The 16,984-nt window shown below is 42.4% G+C and overlaps 1 protein-coding gene across 4 annotated transcripts in view; it reads right to left on the minus strand.

Moving 5' to 3' along the window:
• The window catches only part of PARD3B (par-3 family cell polarity regulator beta), a 697,616-nt gene that overhangs the window by 89,612 nt on the left and 591,020 nt on the right, over positions 1 to 16,984 (minus strand). For all 4 annotated transcript variants that reach the window (XM_070732030.1, XM_070732029.1, XM_070732032.1 and 1 more), the window contains one exon: positions 15,590 to 15,725. In XM_070732030.1, the coding sequence (XP_070588131.1) occupies positions 15,590 to 15,725 (136 nt within the window). The remainder of the gene's footprint in view (positions 1 to 15,589; positions 15,726 to 16,984) is intronic.

The raw sequence follows: 16,984 nt of genomic DNA on the forward strand, positions 1-16,984 counted from the left end.
TTCTGTTTTCCTCTTACACTTATTTTAGTGTAAGCCACCTAGAATCATTTTGGAATAGAGCAGTCTCTAAATCTCATGAACAAACTGGACAGGCTACCTGGCTTTTAAGAATAAGGACAATGATTCAACAGTCCAATTCGGAAACCTGAAGGGGCCCCAACTCAAACTGCAGCCTCCCATGACTCCTCTCCTCTCCAGCCCTGTCCCTGTACAGGTAGCCTGTCCAGATCTGGCTGGGCAACCCAGATGTTTAAAAGAGGAATGATTCAAAATGTCAGGGCAGAAGGAGGGCTGCCATTTGGGATGGGGAGGGAGAGAGAAAGAGCCAAGGACATTTACTTGGGAGAAAGCGGATGGAGGGAGGAAGCCTTGGCGAAGCTAAAGAGTTTTGCTGAGTCCTTGGAAAGGAAGGACCTGTCTGTAAACTCGCTTTGCCTATTTCCCGGCTGGTAAAAAACATCGGGTAGCCTGCCGAATGCCACCGTCATGCCAGGGGGAGGAGAGAAAGGAAGGAGGCTCCCTTCCTCTCTGGCCTTTGACAGTGGAGCCAAGCGCCCATGGCAATCGCCGCCATGAGCCACCTGCGGGATGCCTTGGGCAAGCAGCAGCTCTGGAGGCACAGACGCTTAAGGACTCCATGGGCACCGCTCTCTTTTGGCTGCTGCAGCAGAAGGAACCATGGGGGAGGGGCAAGGTGAATTGCATGCTCTCTCTCTGAAGGGAAACTACTGGCAGCTGTGCGAGCGGGCAGCCCAGGATCGAGGCCCATTTTGGGAGGGCTCTGGCATGGGAGATGCTGCAATGGGGCACTCCACACCACACTGACTGCAAGGGACTCCCATCCCTCCCCATTGCCTTCAAAGGACACCGTAAGCCTGGCTTCTCCCACACCCCTCTTTCACTGCCTTCCAAGGACTACGCTAGCCTTTCTTTATCCACCTGCCACCCTGGGGTGGCTGTGGAAAGCTCCTTTGATATGCCGTTTTCTAGCAGAAAAGATGGGGGGGCTGAAGACCCCACAGGGCAAAGCCTGGCCCCAGTTCCCTTAGGATCATCAGAGCCTGCAAACTTAAAATCGCTTGTTTTGGCTGCTGCTTGCAGCAGCAGTAGCAGCAGCAGCCGGGAGAGCAGCGAGGTTTGTAAGACGAAAATGGTTCATGAGAAGAGGCAAAAAAAAATCCTGAACGCCCGGTTCGTATCTCGAAAAGTTCGCATGAAGAGGCGTTCGTAAGACAAGGTACCACTGTATATGATACTATGATTCTAATGTCTAATTTATCTTTGTCTCTCCTTTTTGTTCAATTGGAAAATTGCCTAAGCATATGGGATTCTCTTTTAAAAATTGAATAAATTCATGTACTTAAGCACATCCAAAATGATAGTGTAAAAATTAGAAATGTGACCAGTATTTAATTATCTAAGAACTGGGCAGATCCATTTAATGCAAACTTGGGGGTGGGGGAAGAGGGGGGTAGAAAGGCTAGATTTATAGTTTGACAGGGAGGTGATTTAGCAAATGAAGTTTTTTCCTGTCCTATTTTGTTCTATACCATAATGTATTCTTATTAGATTAGCATCTGCACCACAGATCTTGAAGTGGAAACTAATAAAGTTATCCACACAATCTCTAGGTGTCTCAGCCACTGACTTTATTTTTCATTTAAAATAATTATAACAATGCCACTTGTTTGTTAAAAAGCCTTTTTATATTCACAGATAATTGGTTTATACAACACCAAGCAATGAATTCTAATTTTCACATTTTTACTGAGAAAAGGGGCTAGGGAGTAGTGGTGAGGTAGGCAGGATTCCAGCTGTTTAAACTTTGCAACTACTTCATAACAATGTAGTCACTACCTTTTAAGATTAGAAGTTAAAAGGAAAAACGTTTCTGATGTAGTTTAACATGCAGCCCCATAATTACTAAACACCTTTAGTAGTAATGTAATTTGTCAGCTGTGTGGCTATTACCAAAGGAAATTTATGGCTTGACCTATTCAAAGGAACGTGATGAAAATTTTAAGCATAAAGAAGAAAGAGGAATACTTCTGCCCTTAATGCTGACTTTGTCAACCTGAACAATTGTTTTTGTAGCATCCTTATCTTAATTTATTGAGTTTCCCTTAAAATATCCCACTTAAACTGGGGGTTTTATAAACACAATCTGATTCATAGATCTGAAATCAATGTGATTTATTGGACATCCTGATGGTTTTAAAAAGAGAACCCCAGAGCTGCTTCTGCCAAGCACTAACAGAGACTTTCCAAATTCTGCTGCCAAATTCCGGCCACAGTGTTCTTTGGTGTAGGGAAGGATTCTGTTCTCTCTTGGTTGCCTGCCAGCTTTAGTGCTGCGGCCTGTGATGTAGTCAATTACTTGCCACTCTCAAACCGTCAGGCTGATTAAATAAGCTTCCGTTACTGTGTCCTGCTCCTTGGATGATGGTAGAGATACAGCTCTTTCTGCCTCAGTCTTTACTAATACTCAGAAGGGGCAAACAAAGAGGTTGCATCACACTGCCAGGTGTTTTTTTTTTCTGGAAAGGGAAAGACTGGAATCAAGTTTTCAAAGTCCTCCCTCCCTCCGCCTTCCTTTTCCTCTTTCCCTACTCCCCCAACAATAGTTGGCAACAGTGAAATCTGTGTAGTGTGTGTAGTTTCAATTTTATATAAATTTCAATCTATTGTACATCTGCACTAAAACTACAGTAGAGGATGAATGGGAGAAATACCAAATGTATTTGTGGTACTATTAGCATTCGTATCCACCCTTTCCCACCCCATGCTTCAGAATTATGAACTGCCTAATCCAGTCGGCATTATGCAAGTATCAGCCACAGAAAAGTCACGCCATTCCTTTTCTGCTGGAAAGAACAACATGTTCCATAACGTTGTTCTGGGGGCAGAACAAGGAACCAGGGTTCTTCCTTCTAATGTGGCATATCTGTAGCTACAGCACTGTCTGTCTGAAAAATCAGTTAAGAAGCCAAATGAATTAACATTGTGCAACTGACTTCACCAGACAGAAGTTTTTCAAAAAGACCATGCTTGAATTCATAGGGTGGTTCTGCAGTAGGATCCTGTGTTCCATAAAGCTGTCATTTCTTCAACTGCACGAGAAGACAGGAATGCCATTACTGAGCTGGAATGTCACTTTAAAATTCACACTTTGTTACAACTGTTCGTGGTTTAGGGATACCTAACCTACTCTAAACTCAACATCCTGAAGTTGCAATTAATTGCTCATTAATGCACAAAGAGCTTCTTTCTTCGCCCAAAGTAAGCAGAGAACCTTTTGACACAATATGGAAAAAAATAATGCAGTTCTTATCCCTTTTTTTTCTCCCTACAACTTTTGTAAGGGGACAGGAGGGGGATGTCTGGTTCCATGCCAAATGGATAATAAACCTTTTGGCCTTGAGTATGAACTAGCATGGTTCTTTTTATAACTTAATTGGATACTACCAAAACTCAGTGTGCTGCAAAAACATTTTGTCAAAATCTGTTGAGAGGCCGTATTTTCCTGCTGGACTATATCAGACCACAGTCAAATAACAAGGCCATAATTATTTCTTAAGGTGTTATTTATCAAGATTTAAATCTGATTTGCAAAACAGCTGAAAAAAAAAGAGTTATGAGACTGGATATAAACAAGATATTATAAAAGGAAATTGTCATGCAGTCCGCATCCATCTTACCAGCGAAAAACTGCACAATTACTGTGTTTTATGCAGCTCTTGAAGACCAAAAGATAAGCAGAAAGGGAGGAAATTAATGCCACGCCAAAGGACACAGCAAAGATTATAAAGCAACCAAATCTCTTTATGAGATCTGTGAAACAATCCATACCAATGTGCAAAGAAATTACTAATTCCAAGTTACATTGTGGATGTGTGCACATGCACGCACACGTGGGGCCCAATGCATAGAGTTGCTGGGACTAACCAAAAATATTCCTTTATAAGAAATTGAAATCCAACCAAAAAAGGAGAAGGAAGCAGACAGCATCTAGCCAACTTTGGTCTCAATTTCTAATTCTAAGTCCTGGTTACATGGGAGGACCAAAGAATAATTCTAGGGCTGTAATCAGCAGGAGGGGTTGGGGGGTGAGTAAATGTCACCAAAATTGTGGGTATGCTTAAGCAATCACAGCCACTCCCCACTTCTAGCATACTGTACACCACATGCATTGCACACAAATAAAAAGAGGCAATAGTTTTACTGCCTGCTCACACCCACCATTCTGCTCTAATTTGCATTCCTTTTCTAGGTGACCCTGCCTGGGCAAATTGAAACAAAAATTGCCAGAAGGCATCCTTGGCAAACCCCTTCCCAAAAGCTGCATGGTTGAAGTCATGAGGAATTGGGCTCAACTCAAGGGCACCTACCAGATTCTGAAAGACACATTTTCCCCATTTATCTAGGATTAGGCATGTATAAGCCTAGTTCAATAGGTAGATGACTTGGCAGCCTCAGTTTATCATCATAAATTCACTTACAAAAAGGTCTGAGAAAGAATAAAGAACTCCTCTTTTTTTATACCAAGGTCTCAAGCTATCTTCAATTTCCTGTCGTTTCCCATTTGTTGGTGTTTAAGTTAATAGGAGGAAATGCAGCACATTTAATAGGAAATTTGGCTTCAAGGTGCTTAGATCAAACCTTACAAGTATAGCCCTAGGTGTTTAATGCCATCTGTATGCTGATGGTGCCCAACTTCTCTTTCCCACTGAAATCCAAGGATGATCTTCAATTCTAAATGGGCTTCTGACACTCTTAAAGAGAGCAATTCTTCAGTCTGGATGCCCAGAATTAAATGCTTCCATTTCTGTATACACTTCATCCTGTCATAACATGCCAATTTGGAACATGCTATGATAAGGTTGTTGGTTGTTTTCCCCCCAAAAGTATTTGAAACCTTTTTTTTTTTAAAAAAAGATCACAAGCTCTCCAACTATCTTCTAATGAAGAAAACTTATTTAAGGGTAAAGACAAAAGTTATGCTTCTTTTGGCATTTAAGACACCTTGCGGTTTAGGTGGTGGTGGTTACTTTGAACAATGCTGCTGTTGATTTCTAATTGAATGTTGATGGTGTTGTGTCCTGAAATGGCTACCTTGTATTTCCTGTAAATAGTTTGTTCCGCTTTCCAGCGCTGTCTGAGCCGAAGCAGGAAGTCGCTCCTGATTGGCTCAGACGCGGCTGGCTCTTGCTTTGGCGGGAGCCGCAAATGTATAAAAGAAGCGGCTTTTCCAAGCAGAGTCAGTCGGTACTCGCTGAATTGTCACTTTGCCTTGCTGAGCTGTCACTTGTTCTCTGAGCTGAATAAAAGTACCGATTTGTTTGAACCCTGTCTCTGGGTCTACTTCACTGGCGACGAACGGACGGAAGAAACATCGCGTGCAACATGAACAAAGTCCAGATCGGCCAGGCTCCGGAACTCTTCGATCCCGAAAAAACATCCTGGGACGAATACATGGCCACCTTCGAGATCTTCCTCGAGGCGGCAGGGATACAGGACGCCGAAGCCGATCGCAGACGGGCTATCTTTCTAAATTACTGCGGCCCAGAAATCCGTGGCCTTGCCCAGACTCTCACCGACCCGCAGCCAGCAAGAACCGTAGCTTGGGACGTCCTACAGGAAAAGCTAGCGAGCCATTTCAAACCGACCAAACCAGCCATGGTTTTTCGGCATCAGTTTTCCATCATGGCTCAGAAGGAAACTGAATCAATCAACCAGTTTACAACGCGACTTCGGACGGTACTTGCTCAATGCAAGTTTAAAGACCCGGAAGCTCGCCTCACCGATGCCCTGGTTTTCGGCATGAAAAGCGCCACAGTGAGAAACAAACTTCTCACCGAAGAAGAGCCGACGCTACAAACCGTGATTAAACTAGCGCAAACCGCAGAAGCCGCCGACGCAGCAGCTAGAGAATTAAAAGAACACGGAAGGCGAGAACTCATTGCCAAGATTGACTCCGCGTCTCCCCGCGCCGTGGAATCAGACAACCCCAGCCAACCAGCTCACAACGGGGACAACTGCTTCCTGGTACAAGACCAGCCGAGACACCACAGAGCTACTCACCCAGCCCCCTGCGCGGGCTGCCGGGGAAACCACCAGCGCCATCGATGCCCTTTCCGAGACGCCACATGCCGCCGCTGCAACCGTCGAGGCCACATCGCCATCGCATGCAGAGCAACGGCACCAGAAGAGACATTCGCCACACCGCAATACCAACGACCACAAAACCAGGCCCCCCAACCGCGAGAAAATAGACCGTTCCGCAACGCGGGTCAAAGGAACTACTCAACCGCTAACCGCGACTACTATAGAGGTAACACTCAATTTTCCGTGAATAACACGGCAACAAAAAAAGGGGCCAAAATTGTTATCTCACTGTTACTAAATAATCAACCTTGCTCAATGGAGCTTGATACTGGGTCTAGATATACCATCATGCCTTGGGAGAAGTTTAAACTGTATATGCCTAATATGTCTAAATCTGATCTAAAACAAACCTCTTTAGTGATCAGAGATTTTCAAGGGGGGGTAATCTCGGTCCTGGGAACAGCAAATGTACCTATTGTATTCAAGAATGTCAAATGTACCCTACCCATGCTTATTGTAACGGGGGCTAAGCACTCTCTATTGGGGTTGGCTTGGATGGAACCTTTGGGGATTGAAATTTCAGGTGTGTGTAATGTGAACTGTGATAATATGCCTAACTTTGTGCAAGAGTTCCCTGAAGTGTTCAGCCCCACCTTAGGATCGTATAAGGGGCCCCCTATATAATTTTCTATTGACCCCAAGGTCCCACCAGTCAGGCTAAAACCTCGCAGGGTCCCCCTTCCGCTTCTCCCCAAACTAGACCTGCAGCTTGATAAACTTATAAGCCAAGGTATTTTGGTCCCTGTGGAACAAGGGCCATGGGAAACTCCCATAGTTACGCCTCTGAAGCCAGATGGTTCTTTAAGGGTTTGCGCTGACTACAAATCTACCCTAAATAAGGCCCTCCAACACCACCCCTACCCCATCCCGGTTGTACAACAACTCCTACACTCCCTGGGGGAAGGGAAAAGGTTTGCAAAGATCGACCTCGCGCAAGCTTACCAGCAACTCCCGGTCGATGAACAAACAGCAAACACACAAACAATTGTAACGCACAGGGGGGCTTTCAAATGCACGAGGTTACAGTTTGGGGTAAGCATAGCCCCAGGAATATTCCAGAGCATTATGGAACGCCTATTGTCAGGGGTAAATGGGGCCATTCCATATTTTGATGACATCTTAATTGCAGGGGAAAACCAGGAACAAGTAAACAAAAGAATAAGGGAAGTACTTAAGAGGTTACAGGACAAAGGCTTAAGAATCAAGCCTGACAAATATGTCTGGGGAACCAACAGTATAGAATTTCTAGGATATAAAGTAGACAAAGAAGGTATCCACCCCACAACAGAGAAGCTGAGAGCCATTAGGGAAGCCCCAGAGCCACGAGATAAGAATGAGCTGCAGGCATTTTTAGGCCTCCTTAATTTTTATTCCGTTTTTTTAAAACAGAAGGCAACAGTAGCAGAGCCTCTACATCGTTTACTCCAGAAGGAAGCCCGCTGGACCTGGGGGGAAACTGAACGTGAAGCTTTTTTCCAAATAAAGCAATTATTAACTTCTAAAAGTGTAGTAGTCCAATATAGTGCTTCACTACCCATTAGGCTCACGTGCGACGCTTCACCGTACGGCATAGGAGGAGTCCTAGCTCACGTTCTGCCTAATAAGACAGAGGCCCCAATAGCATTTTTTTCAAGAACCATGACCAGCACAGAGAGGAATTATAGCCAGTTAGACAAGGAGGCTCTAGCTTTAGTGGCAGGGGTAAAGAAATTTCACAATTACATTTTTGGAAGAAGTTTTGAATTAGTCACTGACCACAAGCCTTTACTAGGTCTGCTAGCCCCCAACAAGCCCACTCCGCCTTTTATGTCTCCAAGACTGATCAGATGGGCCCTTTTCCTCTCAGGGTACCAGTATGATCTCACCCACAAGGGGGGGAAGGAAATCAATCACGCAGACGGACTCAGCAGGTGCCCCATAACAGACTTAGTGGAGGACCCTGCTCCTTCCACAGATGTACTAATGATAGAACTCGAGGATAACCCACTAACCACGGCCAAAGAGGTAGCTGCACACACGCAGCAAGATCAAATCCTTAAACAAGTGGTAAACTGTGTACTTAAGGGATGGCAAAATGATGCTGTGAAACTTGAATTGTGTGACTTCAAAACCAAAAGACTTGAATTATCTTATGTAAAGGGTTGTCTGTTGTGGGGAGATAGAGTGATCATCCCCAAAAGCCTAAGGGAAAAGGTACTCAAAATGTTACATGTGGGCCATCCTGGGATTGTCAGGATGAAGAGCCTAGCAAGAGGGCATTTATGGTGGCCAGGTCTGGATGCTGATATTGAGAACTGGGTTTCGAAGTGTGAACCATGCCAAGAGTCACGGCCTAATCCCCCCAAAACAACTCCGGCTGAGTGGGAGCAGCCTACTGGTCCTTGGTCAAGAGTCCACATTGATTTTGCTGGTCCAGTGGGGTCCCAGTATTTCTTAATAGTGGTTGATGCGTTCTCCAAAATGGGTGGAAATAATAGCAATGAACAACATCACCACAAGTGCCACCATCAAGGTATTGAGTAGACTGTTTGCCTCCCATGGGTGCCCAGACATATTAGTGTCTGACAATGGGCCACAGCTAACAGCCAGGCAATTCGAATTGTTCCTAGATGGCCTAGGGGTCAGGCATGCCCTCATCTCGCCTTACTCGCCTTGGGCTAATGGATTGGCAGAACGTTACGTTCGTGTGGCAAAGGAGGCATTGCGCAGGTCAGGCCCTGGGGAGGTACAACAAAACTTGGACCAATTCTTACTCACCCAACACATCACCCCTAACTCGCACACACATGTAAGCCCTGCAGAGTTATTAATGGAAAGGAAATTAAGGTCACCACTAGATAGGTTGAACCCAAGGTTCTGTACTAATAATAATCAAATGTGTGTAAAACCTGAAAGAGAAATGTATTTGGGACAAAATGTATATGTAAAAAGTTTTGATGGAAATGTAAACTGGATGAAAGGAATTGTTGTTAAGCAAAATGCACCAAAAACTTATATTGTAAAACTAGAGGATGGTCGTTTGTGGAAACGACACATAGACCACATTCGGAAGCGAACAGAAAACCAATTGCCACAAACCGCTGACATGGACTCTCCCCCTTCAACAGACTTTAACACACTGCCCGAATTAAGAAATACGCAAAGAGACTTATCGGGCCAGGGGGAGCCATCCAGCGACGCCGAGCCATCCTCATCCTCCGAAGCCTTCGTTGGGCCCGCCAGGCCAAGTCCGCCGCGCCAGGAGAACAGCGGCGAGCCATCCTCCACAGTCGGTGTCGAAGGAGAAATTGAACTGCGCAGGTCAGAGCAAGCTCCACGGAGGCCCCACCGATTGGACGACTTTGTCACATGGCTTTCATGATGGATGTGTCCAACTATGAGGGGAGGGGTGTTGTGTCCTGAAATGGCTACCTTGTATTTCCTGTAAATAGTTTGTTCCTCTTTCCAGCGCTGTCTGAGCCGAAGCAGGAAGTCGCTCCTGATTGGCTCAGACGCGGCTGGCTCTTGCTTTGGCAGGAGCCGCAAATGTATAAAAGAAGCGGCTTTTCCAAGCAGAGTCAGTCGGTACTCGCTGAATTGTCACTTTGCCTTGCTGAGCTGTCACTTGTTCTCTGAGCTGAATAAAAGTACCGATTTGTTTGAACCCTGTCTCTGGGTCTACTTCAGATGGATTGCCATTTTAATAATTAAATTACAAGGTTATCATTTATTCTTTATGTTATTCCTTAAGGTTTCTTCTATCTCAGTCCAGGGCTTCTAGTTGTTCAGAATGGCACTGGTAATGGAATAATGGCTGCATACAATACTGAAATAACTTCAGATTTTATCATTAAACCTCTGTAAAAGCAGTACTATATTTATTTTCTAAGGAAACTTTCTTAAATAAGACACATACACATAACAATAAATAAATCAATTGGGTATGGAGGGAGGAGAACAAACATCAACAACTAGATTAGGTTAAAACTAAGGAGCCTACATTTAGTCAATATTAATTTAGAACAAGATAATAACTGATTTGATTAATGTCTGCTAGGAACTGTGAAGATTTTAGGTTCATTTTTCTCCAGGTCACGCAAAAAGGCAAGGGTTCATTGACTTAATCAAGATACTATTCTACTCTAGATATTCAAATTGTTTTTGTGAGGCAATGTGATATCCTTTTTATGGTATTTTTTTTTAATTATATATTTTATAAATTGTACATATTGTATTTCAACAGTATAATTTATAAGCACATCGCACTTTTGAGATTGCTGTTGATGTTAGATGAAAACCAGATTGAATATTATGTTGGATAGTGAGCCATAATTACAGCACCTGCTATCTATTAGGAAAATAGTATAAAGTTAACTATGGCTTATGTAACAGGAATAATTGAAACATCTCTCTCTATGCACACACACGTCACATGTATGTCACATATGGAGGTCAGGAAAAAGCTGTAACAGCAGGATTTCCTTCTGTCCCTTGAGATGTGCCCATTCATATGCGGGCTTCAATAAGTTTTCAATTTAATCTCAATGATGAGACTCCGTTTCCTTCACTCTTATAGCAAATAACGACCCAATGACAGGAAGATGAAGGAGAAAGTTCTAAATATTTCTCTTCATATACTCCTCTCCTGACACAGATAGATAATTTCTAAGGCTAAAAAAAACTCTGGATGATAGGTATAGATATGAAGCTCTAAAGGTGAATTGGTCACAAATATATATTTTAATATGTCATCAAAAAAGCACAATGAAGAATGTTCTTTCTGTGCCAACTCAGGAAGTTCAAACTACCCAAGGAGCTGCTGATAGAGTTCTATAGAGGAATCATTGAGTCTATCAGTTGCTCCTCTGTAACTGTCTGGTTTGGTGCTGCAACCCAACAGGACCGACACAGACTTCAGAGGATAATCAGAACTGCAGAAAAAACAATTGCTGCCAACCTGAGTTCCATTGAGGACCGGTATATTGCACGAATCAAAAAGAGGGCTGTGAAAGTATTTACTGACCTCTCTCATCCTGGACATAAACTCCTACCCTCAAAACATTTCCACAGAGTACTGCACACCAAGACAACTAGACACAAGAACAGTTTTTTCTCGAATGCCATCACTCTGCTATACAAATAATTCCCTCAACCCTGTCAAACTATTCACTAAGTCTGCACTACTATTACTAGTTTTTTCTCATCATTTCTATCACCCCTTTCCTCCTATTTATGTCTGTATGACTGTAACTTGCTCCTTGTATCCTAAAGATTTTTAATCAATATTGATTGTTTCTTCATTGCTTATTTGACCCCTATTACAATCATTAAGTGTTGTGCCTCATGATTCTTGATAAATGTATCTTTTCTTTTATACAGTGATACCTCATCTTACGAACTTAATTGGTTCCGGGACGAGGTTTGTAAGGTGAAAAGTTTGTAAGACGAAACAATGTTTCCCATAGGAATCAATGGAAAAGCGATTAATGCGTGCAAGCCCAAAACCCACCCTTTTGCCAGCCGAAGTGCCCATTTTTGCACTGCTGGGATTCTCCTGAGGCTCCCCTCTAGGGGAAACCCCACCTCCGGACTTCCTTCTGTGTTTTTATGATGCTGCAGGGGAATCCCAGCAGTGCAAAAACAGGTGCTTCGCTGGCAGCGGAAGTCCGGAGGTGGGGTTTCCCAGCGAGGAAAATTTGCAGCATCACAAAAAACACGGAAGTCTTCGAAACCCCACCTCCAGACTTCCATGTTTTTGTGATGCTGTGATTTCGCTGAGGCTCCCCTCGCTGGGAAACCCCACCTCCAAACTTCCGTGTTTTTGTGATGCTGCAATTTCGCTGAGGTTCCCCTCGCTGGGAAACCCCACCTCCAGACTTCCATGCTTTTGTGATGCTGTGATTTCGCTGAGGCTCCCCTCGCTGGGAAACCCCACCTCCAAACTTCCGTGTTTTTGTGATGCTGCAATTTCGCTGAGGTTCCCCTCGCTGGGAAACCCCACCTCCAGACTTCCATGCTTTTGTGATGCTGTGATTTCATTGAGGCTCCCCTCGCTGGGAAACCCCACCTCCAGACTTCCATGCTTTTGTGATGCTGTGATTTCGCTGAGGCTCCCCTCGCTGGGAAACCCCACCTCCAAACTTCCGTGTTTTTGTGATGCTGCAATTTCACTGAGGCTCCCCTCGCTGGGAAACCCCACCTCCAGACTTCCATTGCCAGCGAAGCTCCCGTTTTTGCGCTGCTGGGATTCCACTGCAGCATTGCAAAAACATGGAAGTCCGGAGGTGGGTTTTCCCAGTGAGGGGAGCCTCAGCGAAATCACAGCAGCACAAAAATGGGTGCTTTGCTGGCAACAGAAGTCTGGAGGCAGGTCATCCCAGTGGCGGCGGCTTGGGTTTGTAAGGTGAAAATAGTTTGGAAGAAGAGGCAAAAAAATCTTAAACCCCGGGTTTGTATCTTGAAAAGTTTGCACAACGAGGGGTTTGTAAGATGAGGTATCACTGTATATACTAAGAGCTTACGCACCAAGACAAATTCTTTATGTATCCAATCATGCTTGGCCAACAAAGAATTCTATTCTATTCTGTTCTGTACTGTTCCATACTGTTCCGTACTGTTCTGTACTGTTCCGTTCCATTCCGTTTACTTCCATTACTTTATGCATCCTGTTTTAGTTTTCTTGTTTTGCTCTTTGGTGTGAGAAAACTTGCTTTTCAATGGAAAAAAAAACCCTAGTCTGATAGAGATTTTGCAGGTACAAAGTACTATCCAACATTCTTCACAAACCTATGTAACAAAGAGCAGGGTTCAAGAAGCCCTCATTTGTACAAACCGCCCACTCCATTCTTTGCCATTAAAGTTGTACATCTCTTTCCTCCAGTGTGAAATCTATAGAATTAATGTTAGAACATGTGCCTTTGAATGAGAAATGAAACCATCTGAAGGTTTCTGATATTAATCAGTTTGAGAGCTTTAAAGCTATCTTGGGTGCTTTGATTAACAACCCCTCCTCTCACAGGAAACATGGAGCTTTGGGAATCAGTAATCTTAGGGCATTACACCTAATAGAATCAGCTTAAAAGGGATTACTGAGAAGGGCCTTTTGTGAACTTCAGAGACTCAATGGGGCCATACTCAAAAAGGTAATAAAGCCCTTCAAGATTGGATAAGAAATGAGAATTCTAGGCAGCTCTGAAAGTACTACTGACCTGGTCAAAGTATCAACTGTTTTTCACCATCTGTCTTGGGAATGTGAACTTGTTCTTTATTGGATTTCATTAGTTAAAAAACAATCCAAGCAAAGCTGTATGATAACATTGGATATTTTTGGTCAAGTAGGTTGACTTACTGAAATATTATTTAAACTGATTTGTGTAGAAGACATCTCGGTATTCTCATGGGCACTGAATTAATAAAACCTACTAGTACCATATATTCTCCCTGATCCAAAATGAAATGGATTTGGTGTAATTGCAAGGAAAACTCAATCATAAACAAAAAGCAAATCTTTTGTAGCTTAAAGTGAAGAATAACATGAACACTAGCTGTGATCAGAAGCCAAATGGGATGGTAGTTTTTTTAGTCTCTCTATTGCACTCTTCAGGGCAATTGTTATCTCAAAGTACACAGAGCCATTGCCCTGTGCTCAATGGATCATCTTCATCCCCCACAATGTTTCCCAATGACCAGAACAGTTTCATACCAAGAAGTTGATTTCTAAGCACAGATGCAATACATAATGTATACATAAAAGGGAGGGGGGAGGAAGGAGGAAATAAAGAAAAAGCATGTGTGTGGAGATGGGTGTGTGGGTGTATGTATACACACACACACACACAAAAAAAATAACTAAATAAATAACTCAAGAAAATGTAAACAATTTGTTTGAATATTCTTTTAGACTCTGTTTAAAAAGAATCAATTTATACACGAACAAGAAAAATCTATTAATAATTCACAACTGCAAATTAGGCATTTGATTTGTTTCTCTCTTTTTTTTCATAAACTTAATCAATCCTCTCCTAATCCCATTTCCTCCTGTTCCTAAGCAGCTCTCATTATGCTAAATAAACTAAATAAAGTAATGCCTTCAAACATTGCACAAGAATTTGCAGTTGTTCCTCCCTCTCAAAACCCACTCAAATTCCATTGGCAATTTGGTATGGAGACATCATTTGACTGATGCTGTATTGCCTAATCAGCTGTGTGACCAGCAAAGTTGTTATGCTGTTTTTGTTTCAATGGAACTAAAAATGAACAAAGTGTGGACAAAAAAAATTATACAGGGTTAAGAACCCCTGCATAACCTTGGTTTCCACAGTCTCTAGCTTTATATCAAAATTACTACTTTATGAATAGCTGGCACCAGGGATGGGTTCCACTTACCTCGCTGCCGATTTGCTGCCTCTCGTACCATGTGGGTGTGCTTCGCTCTCCCCCCCCCCCAAAAAAAAAATCTAAAACAAGATGGCAACCGCATGCACAGTGCTGGAAACCTGCCTTCTGTGCAGGCTCAGGGGGAAAAATAGCTTTTTTTTAAAAAAAAGTTGGCAGAGCCCACAGACCAGCACCAACCAAATCAGTTTGGTGACATCATCGAGATGTCACCAGTGGGGGTCGCTACCAGTTCGGGCAAACTGGTTCGAACCGGGAGGAACCCACCTCTGGTTGGCACCATCTTAATCCTAAATCCACTTCAACTTGAGCAATATATTTGTGAGATAATCTGTAGAACACAAGGAGCTGATATAAAGAAACGGTGTTTAAAATTTTCAATGTTAAGTGAATGTAAAATTTTGATTAAATTGATATTAACAATGTCAGTAATCACTACTCCAAGATCCCATGATGAGAAGATGATTTCCAGGCTCTTGGAAGAATTTAATGCATGCTGGCAGAGGAAGAAGAACAAGGGAGAGATTTACACAGAAATGCTAGCTACCTGGTGCCTTCAGAAGCCAAGGGAGACTCTGCTATTACTTATTTAGCATAATGACTATTTTGATTCTGAAAGCTTCTGAGAATTTCCCAGAATCACAAGACAGAGTAGAGAGGGGACAGCATTGATCAAAGTTCCAGAAAAAAAGAGAAATAAATCAAATTATTTGTTTTCATGACTGCATGTAATAAAAAAGCAAACACAAGGAAAAAGGAAGAAAATAAACCCTCACATAAGCCCACAGGAGGTGCTTGGTAAAGTTATTCACTTTTCATTTAAATCTGGTGTGTGGCCTTTAATCTAGTTGAATATGATTAAAACAATGTATTAATATAATGTTTAGTCATTAAGACTTGGATTGATAATTTTTAAAAAGCTGGTCTATGAACAGAATAAAGATTGATCTGTAACCATGTTTATAGTTTTCAAAGTCTATAAATATTTCTCCATTATTTGCATAACAGACATAACAGATTAAATTGTTTTGAATAGATTTTGAGCACCTACCCAATGCTGATCATAATCAGACGATCTTCTTCTACCTTCCTCTTCATCATATACAGGTACCCCTTCTCTCCTTGCCTGATGATACTCTATCCGTAACTTCTGGATGCGATCAGCAGTTCCAATAGACGGATGATCACTGGAAAAAAGAAGGAATATACCAATAATATTTCAGTGTACTTAACTTTCTGCTCGTTCATGTGTGAATTCATTCAACAAATGTAATTTTTCACTTAGCTTCACTTCTTCATAGGTAAATAAACACGTAAAGCATACTGGGCTAGCTGAGTTTATTTGGGTTTTTTGTTTTACAATTTTACTTCCATTTGAAGATAATCAATCACATATAGCACATACAATAGCTCAAATGTTAATTAGAGTTCTTTGTAGGCTTCATTATATAGGTAGTCCTTGCCCAGTGATGGCCTCATTTATTATGACAGTGATAACAAAGTAACTTTACAAACAATCCTCACATTGACAATAGGTCTGCAAAGCAAAGGAAAGCTGAAGTAAGATTGTAAGCACATGGTGTCACTTAGAAATCATTTTGCTTAGTGACCCAATTGCCAATTGTCTTTGTTAAATGAAGATCACTAAATTGTTAGAGAAAATAATCTCTCATCACCATTCAGGATATCTGGAAAACGGTACAATCGTACCAGAGTCCTATTTATTCTGAGTTCTTTCTCCTCTTCAGCTGCACATTCTTGACATATGTTAAGAACAATTATCAGAGAGAGTAAGTGCCTCACAAAGAAAGTCCATTCAGAGGGTGGTAAGCACAGTCGAGAAGATTATAGGAAATTCACTTCCTAGCATTCAGGATATTGCTTACACCTCAAAGCATTGTTAGAGACCCCACACACCCACTTCATGGTCTGTTTCTGTTGCTACCTTCTGGGAGGAGATTTCAAAGTATTTCTAGCAGGACTACCAGATTCTGTAAGAGCTTTGTTCCCTATCCCATCCGTCTGGTAAACTTACGTGATTCATTTGCCTTGCCATGTTCATGTATACATCTGAACTAGACTGTCTTGTTTCTGCATGTTATATAATGTTTGTGGATATATGCATAGTTTTGTATTTATTTATTTATTTTGTCATGTTTATGTAGTGTATATTGGAGGTGGTGACCCTTTTGAGAGCTGTATGCAATGAAATTTAATTTTAATGTATGCCGATTAGTGTACATTCTAAGTCTAAGTTTATCCACTGTGTCAAGAGGTTTGGTAATCTGATTACTAGATGTAACCTCACGTCGTTTCCTACAAGCCCTTGTCAGGCTATTGTGTTTGCTCATCTGACTTCTCTTCCCTCCATTATCTGTCACCTAACAAATATTGCCACTATTTGCAGAAGATTGTTGAAAGGGCTATGGCATGGCATGATTGGTAT

This window comes from Erythrolamprus reginae, chromosome 1, assembly GCF_031021105.1.
Source record: "Erythrolamprus reginae isolate rEryReg1 chromosome 1, rEryReg1.hap1, whole genome shotgun sequence".
NCBI lineage: Eukaryota > Metazoa > Chordata > Lepidosauria > Squamata > Dipsadidae > Erythrolamprus > Erythrolamprus reginae.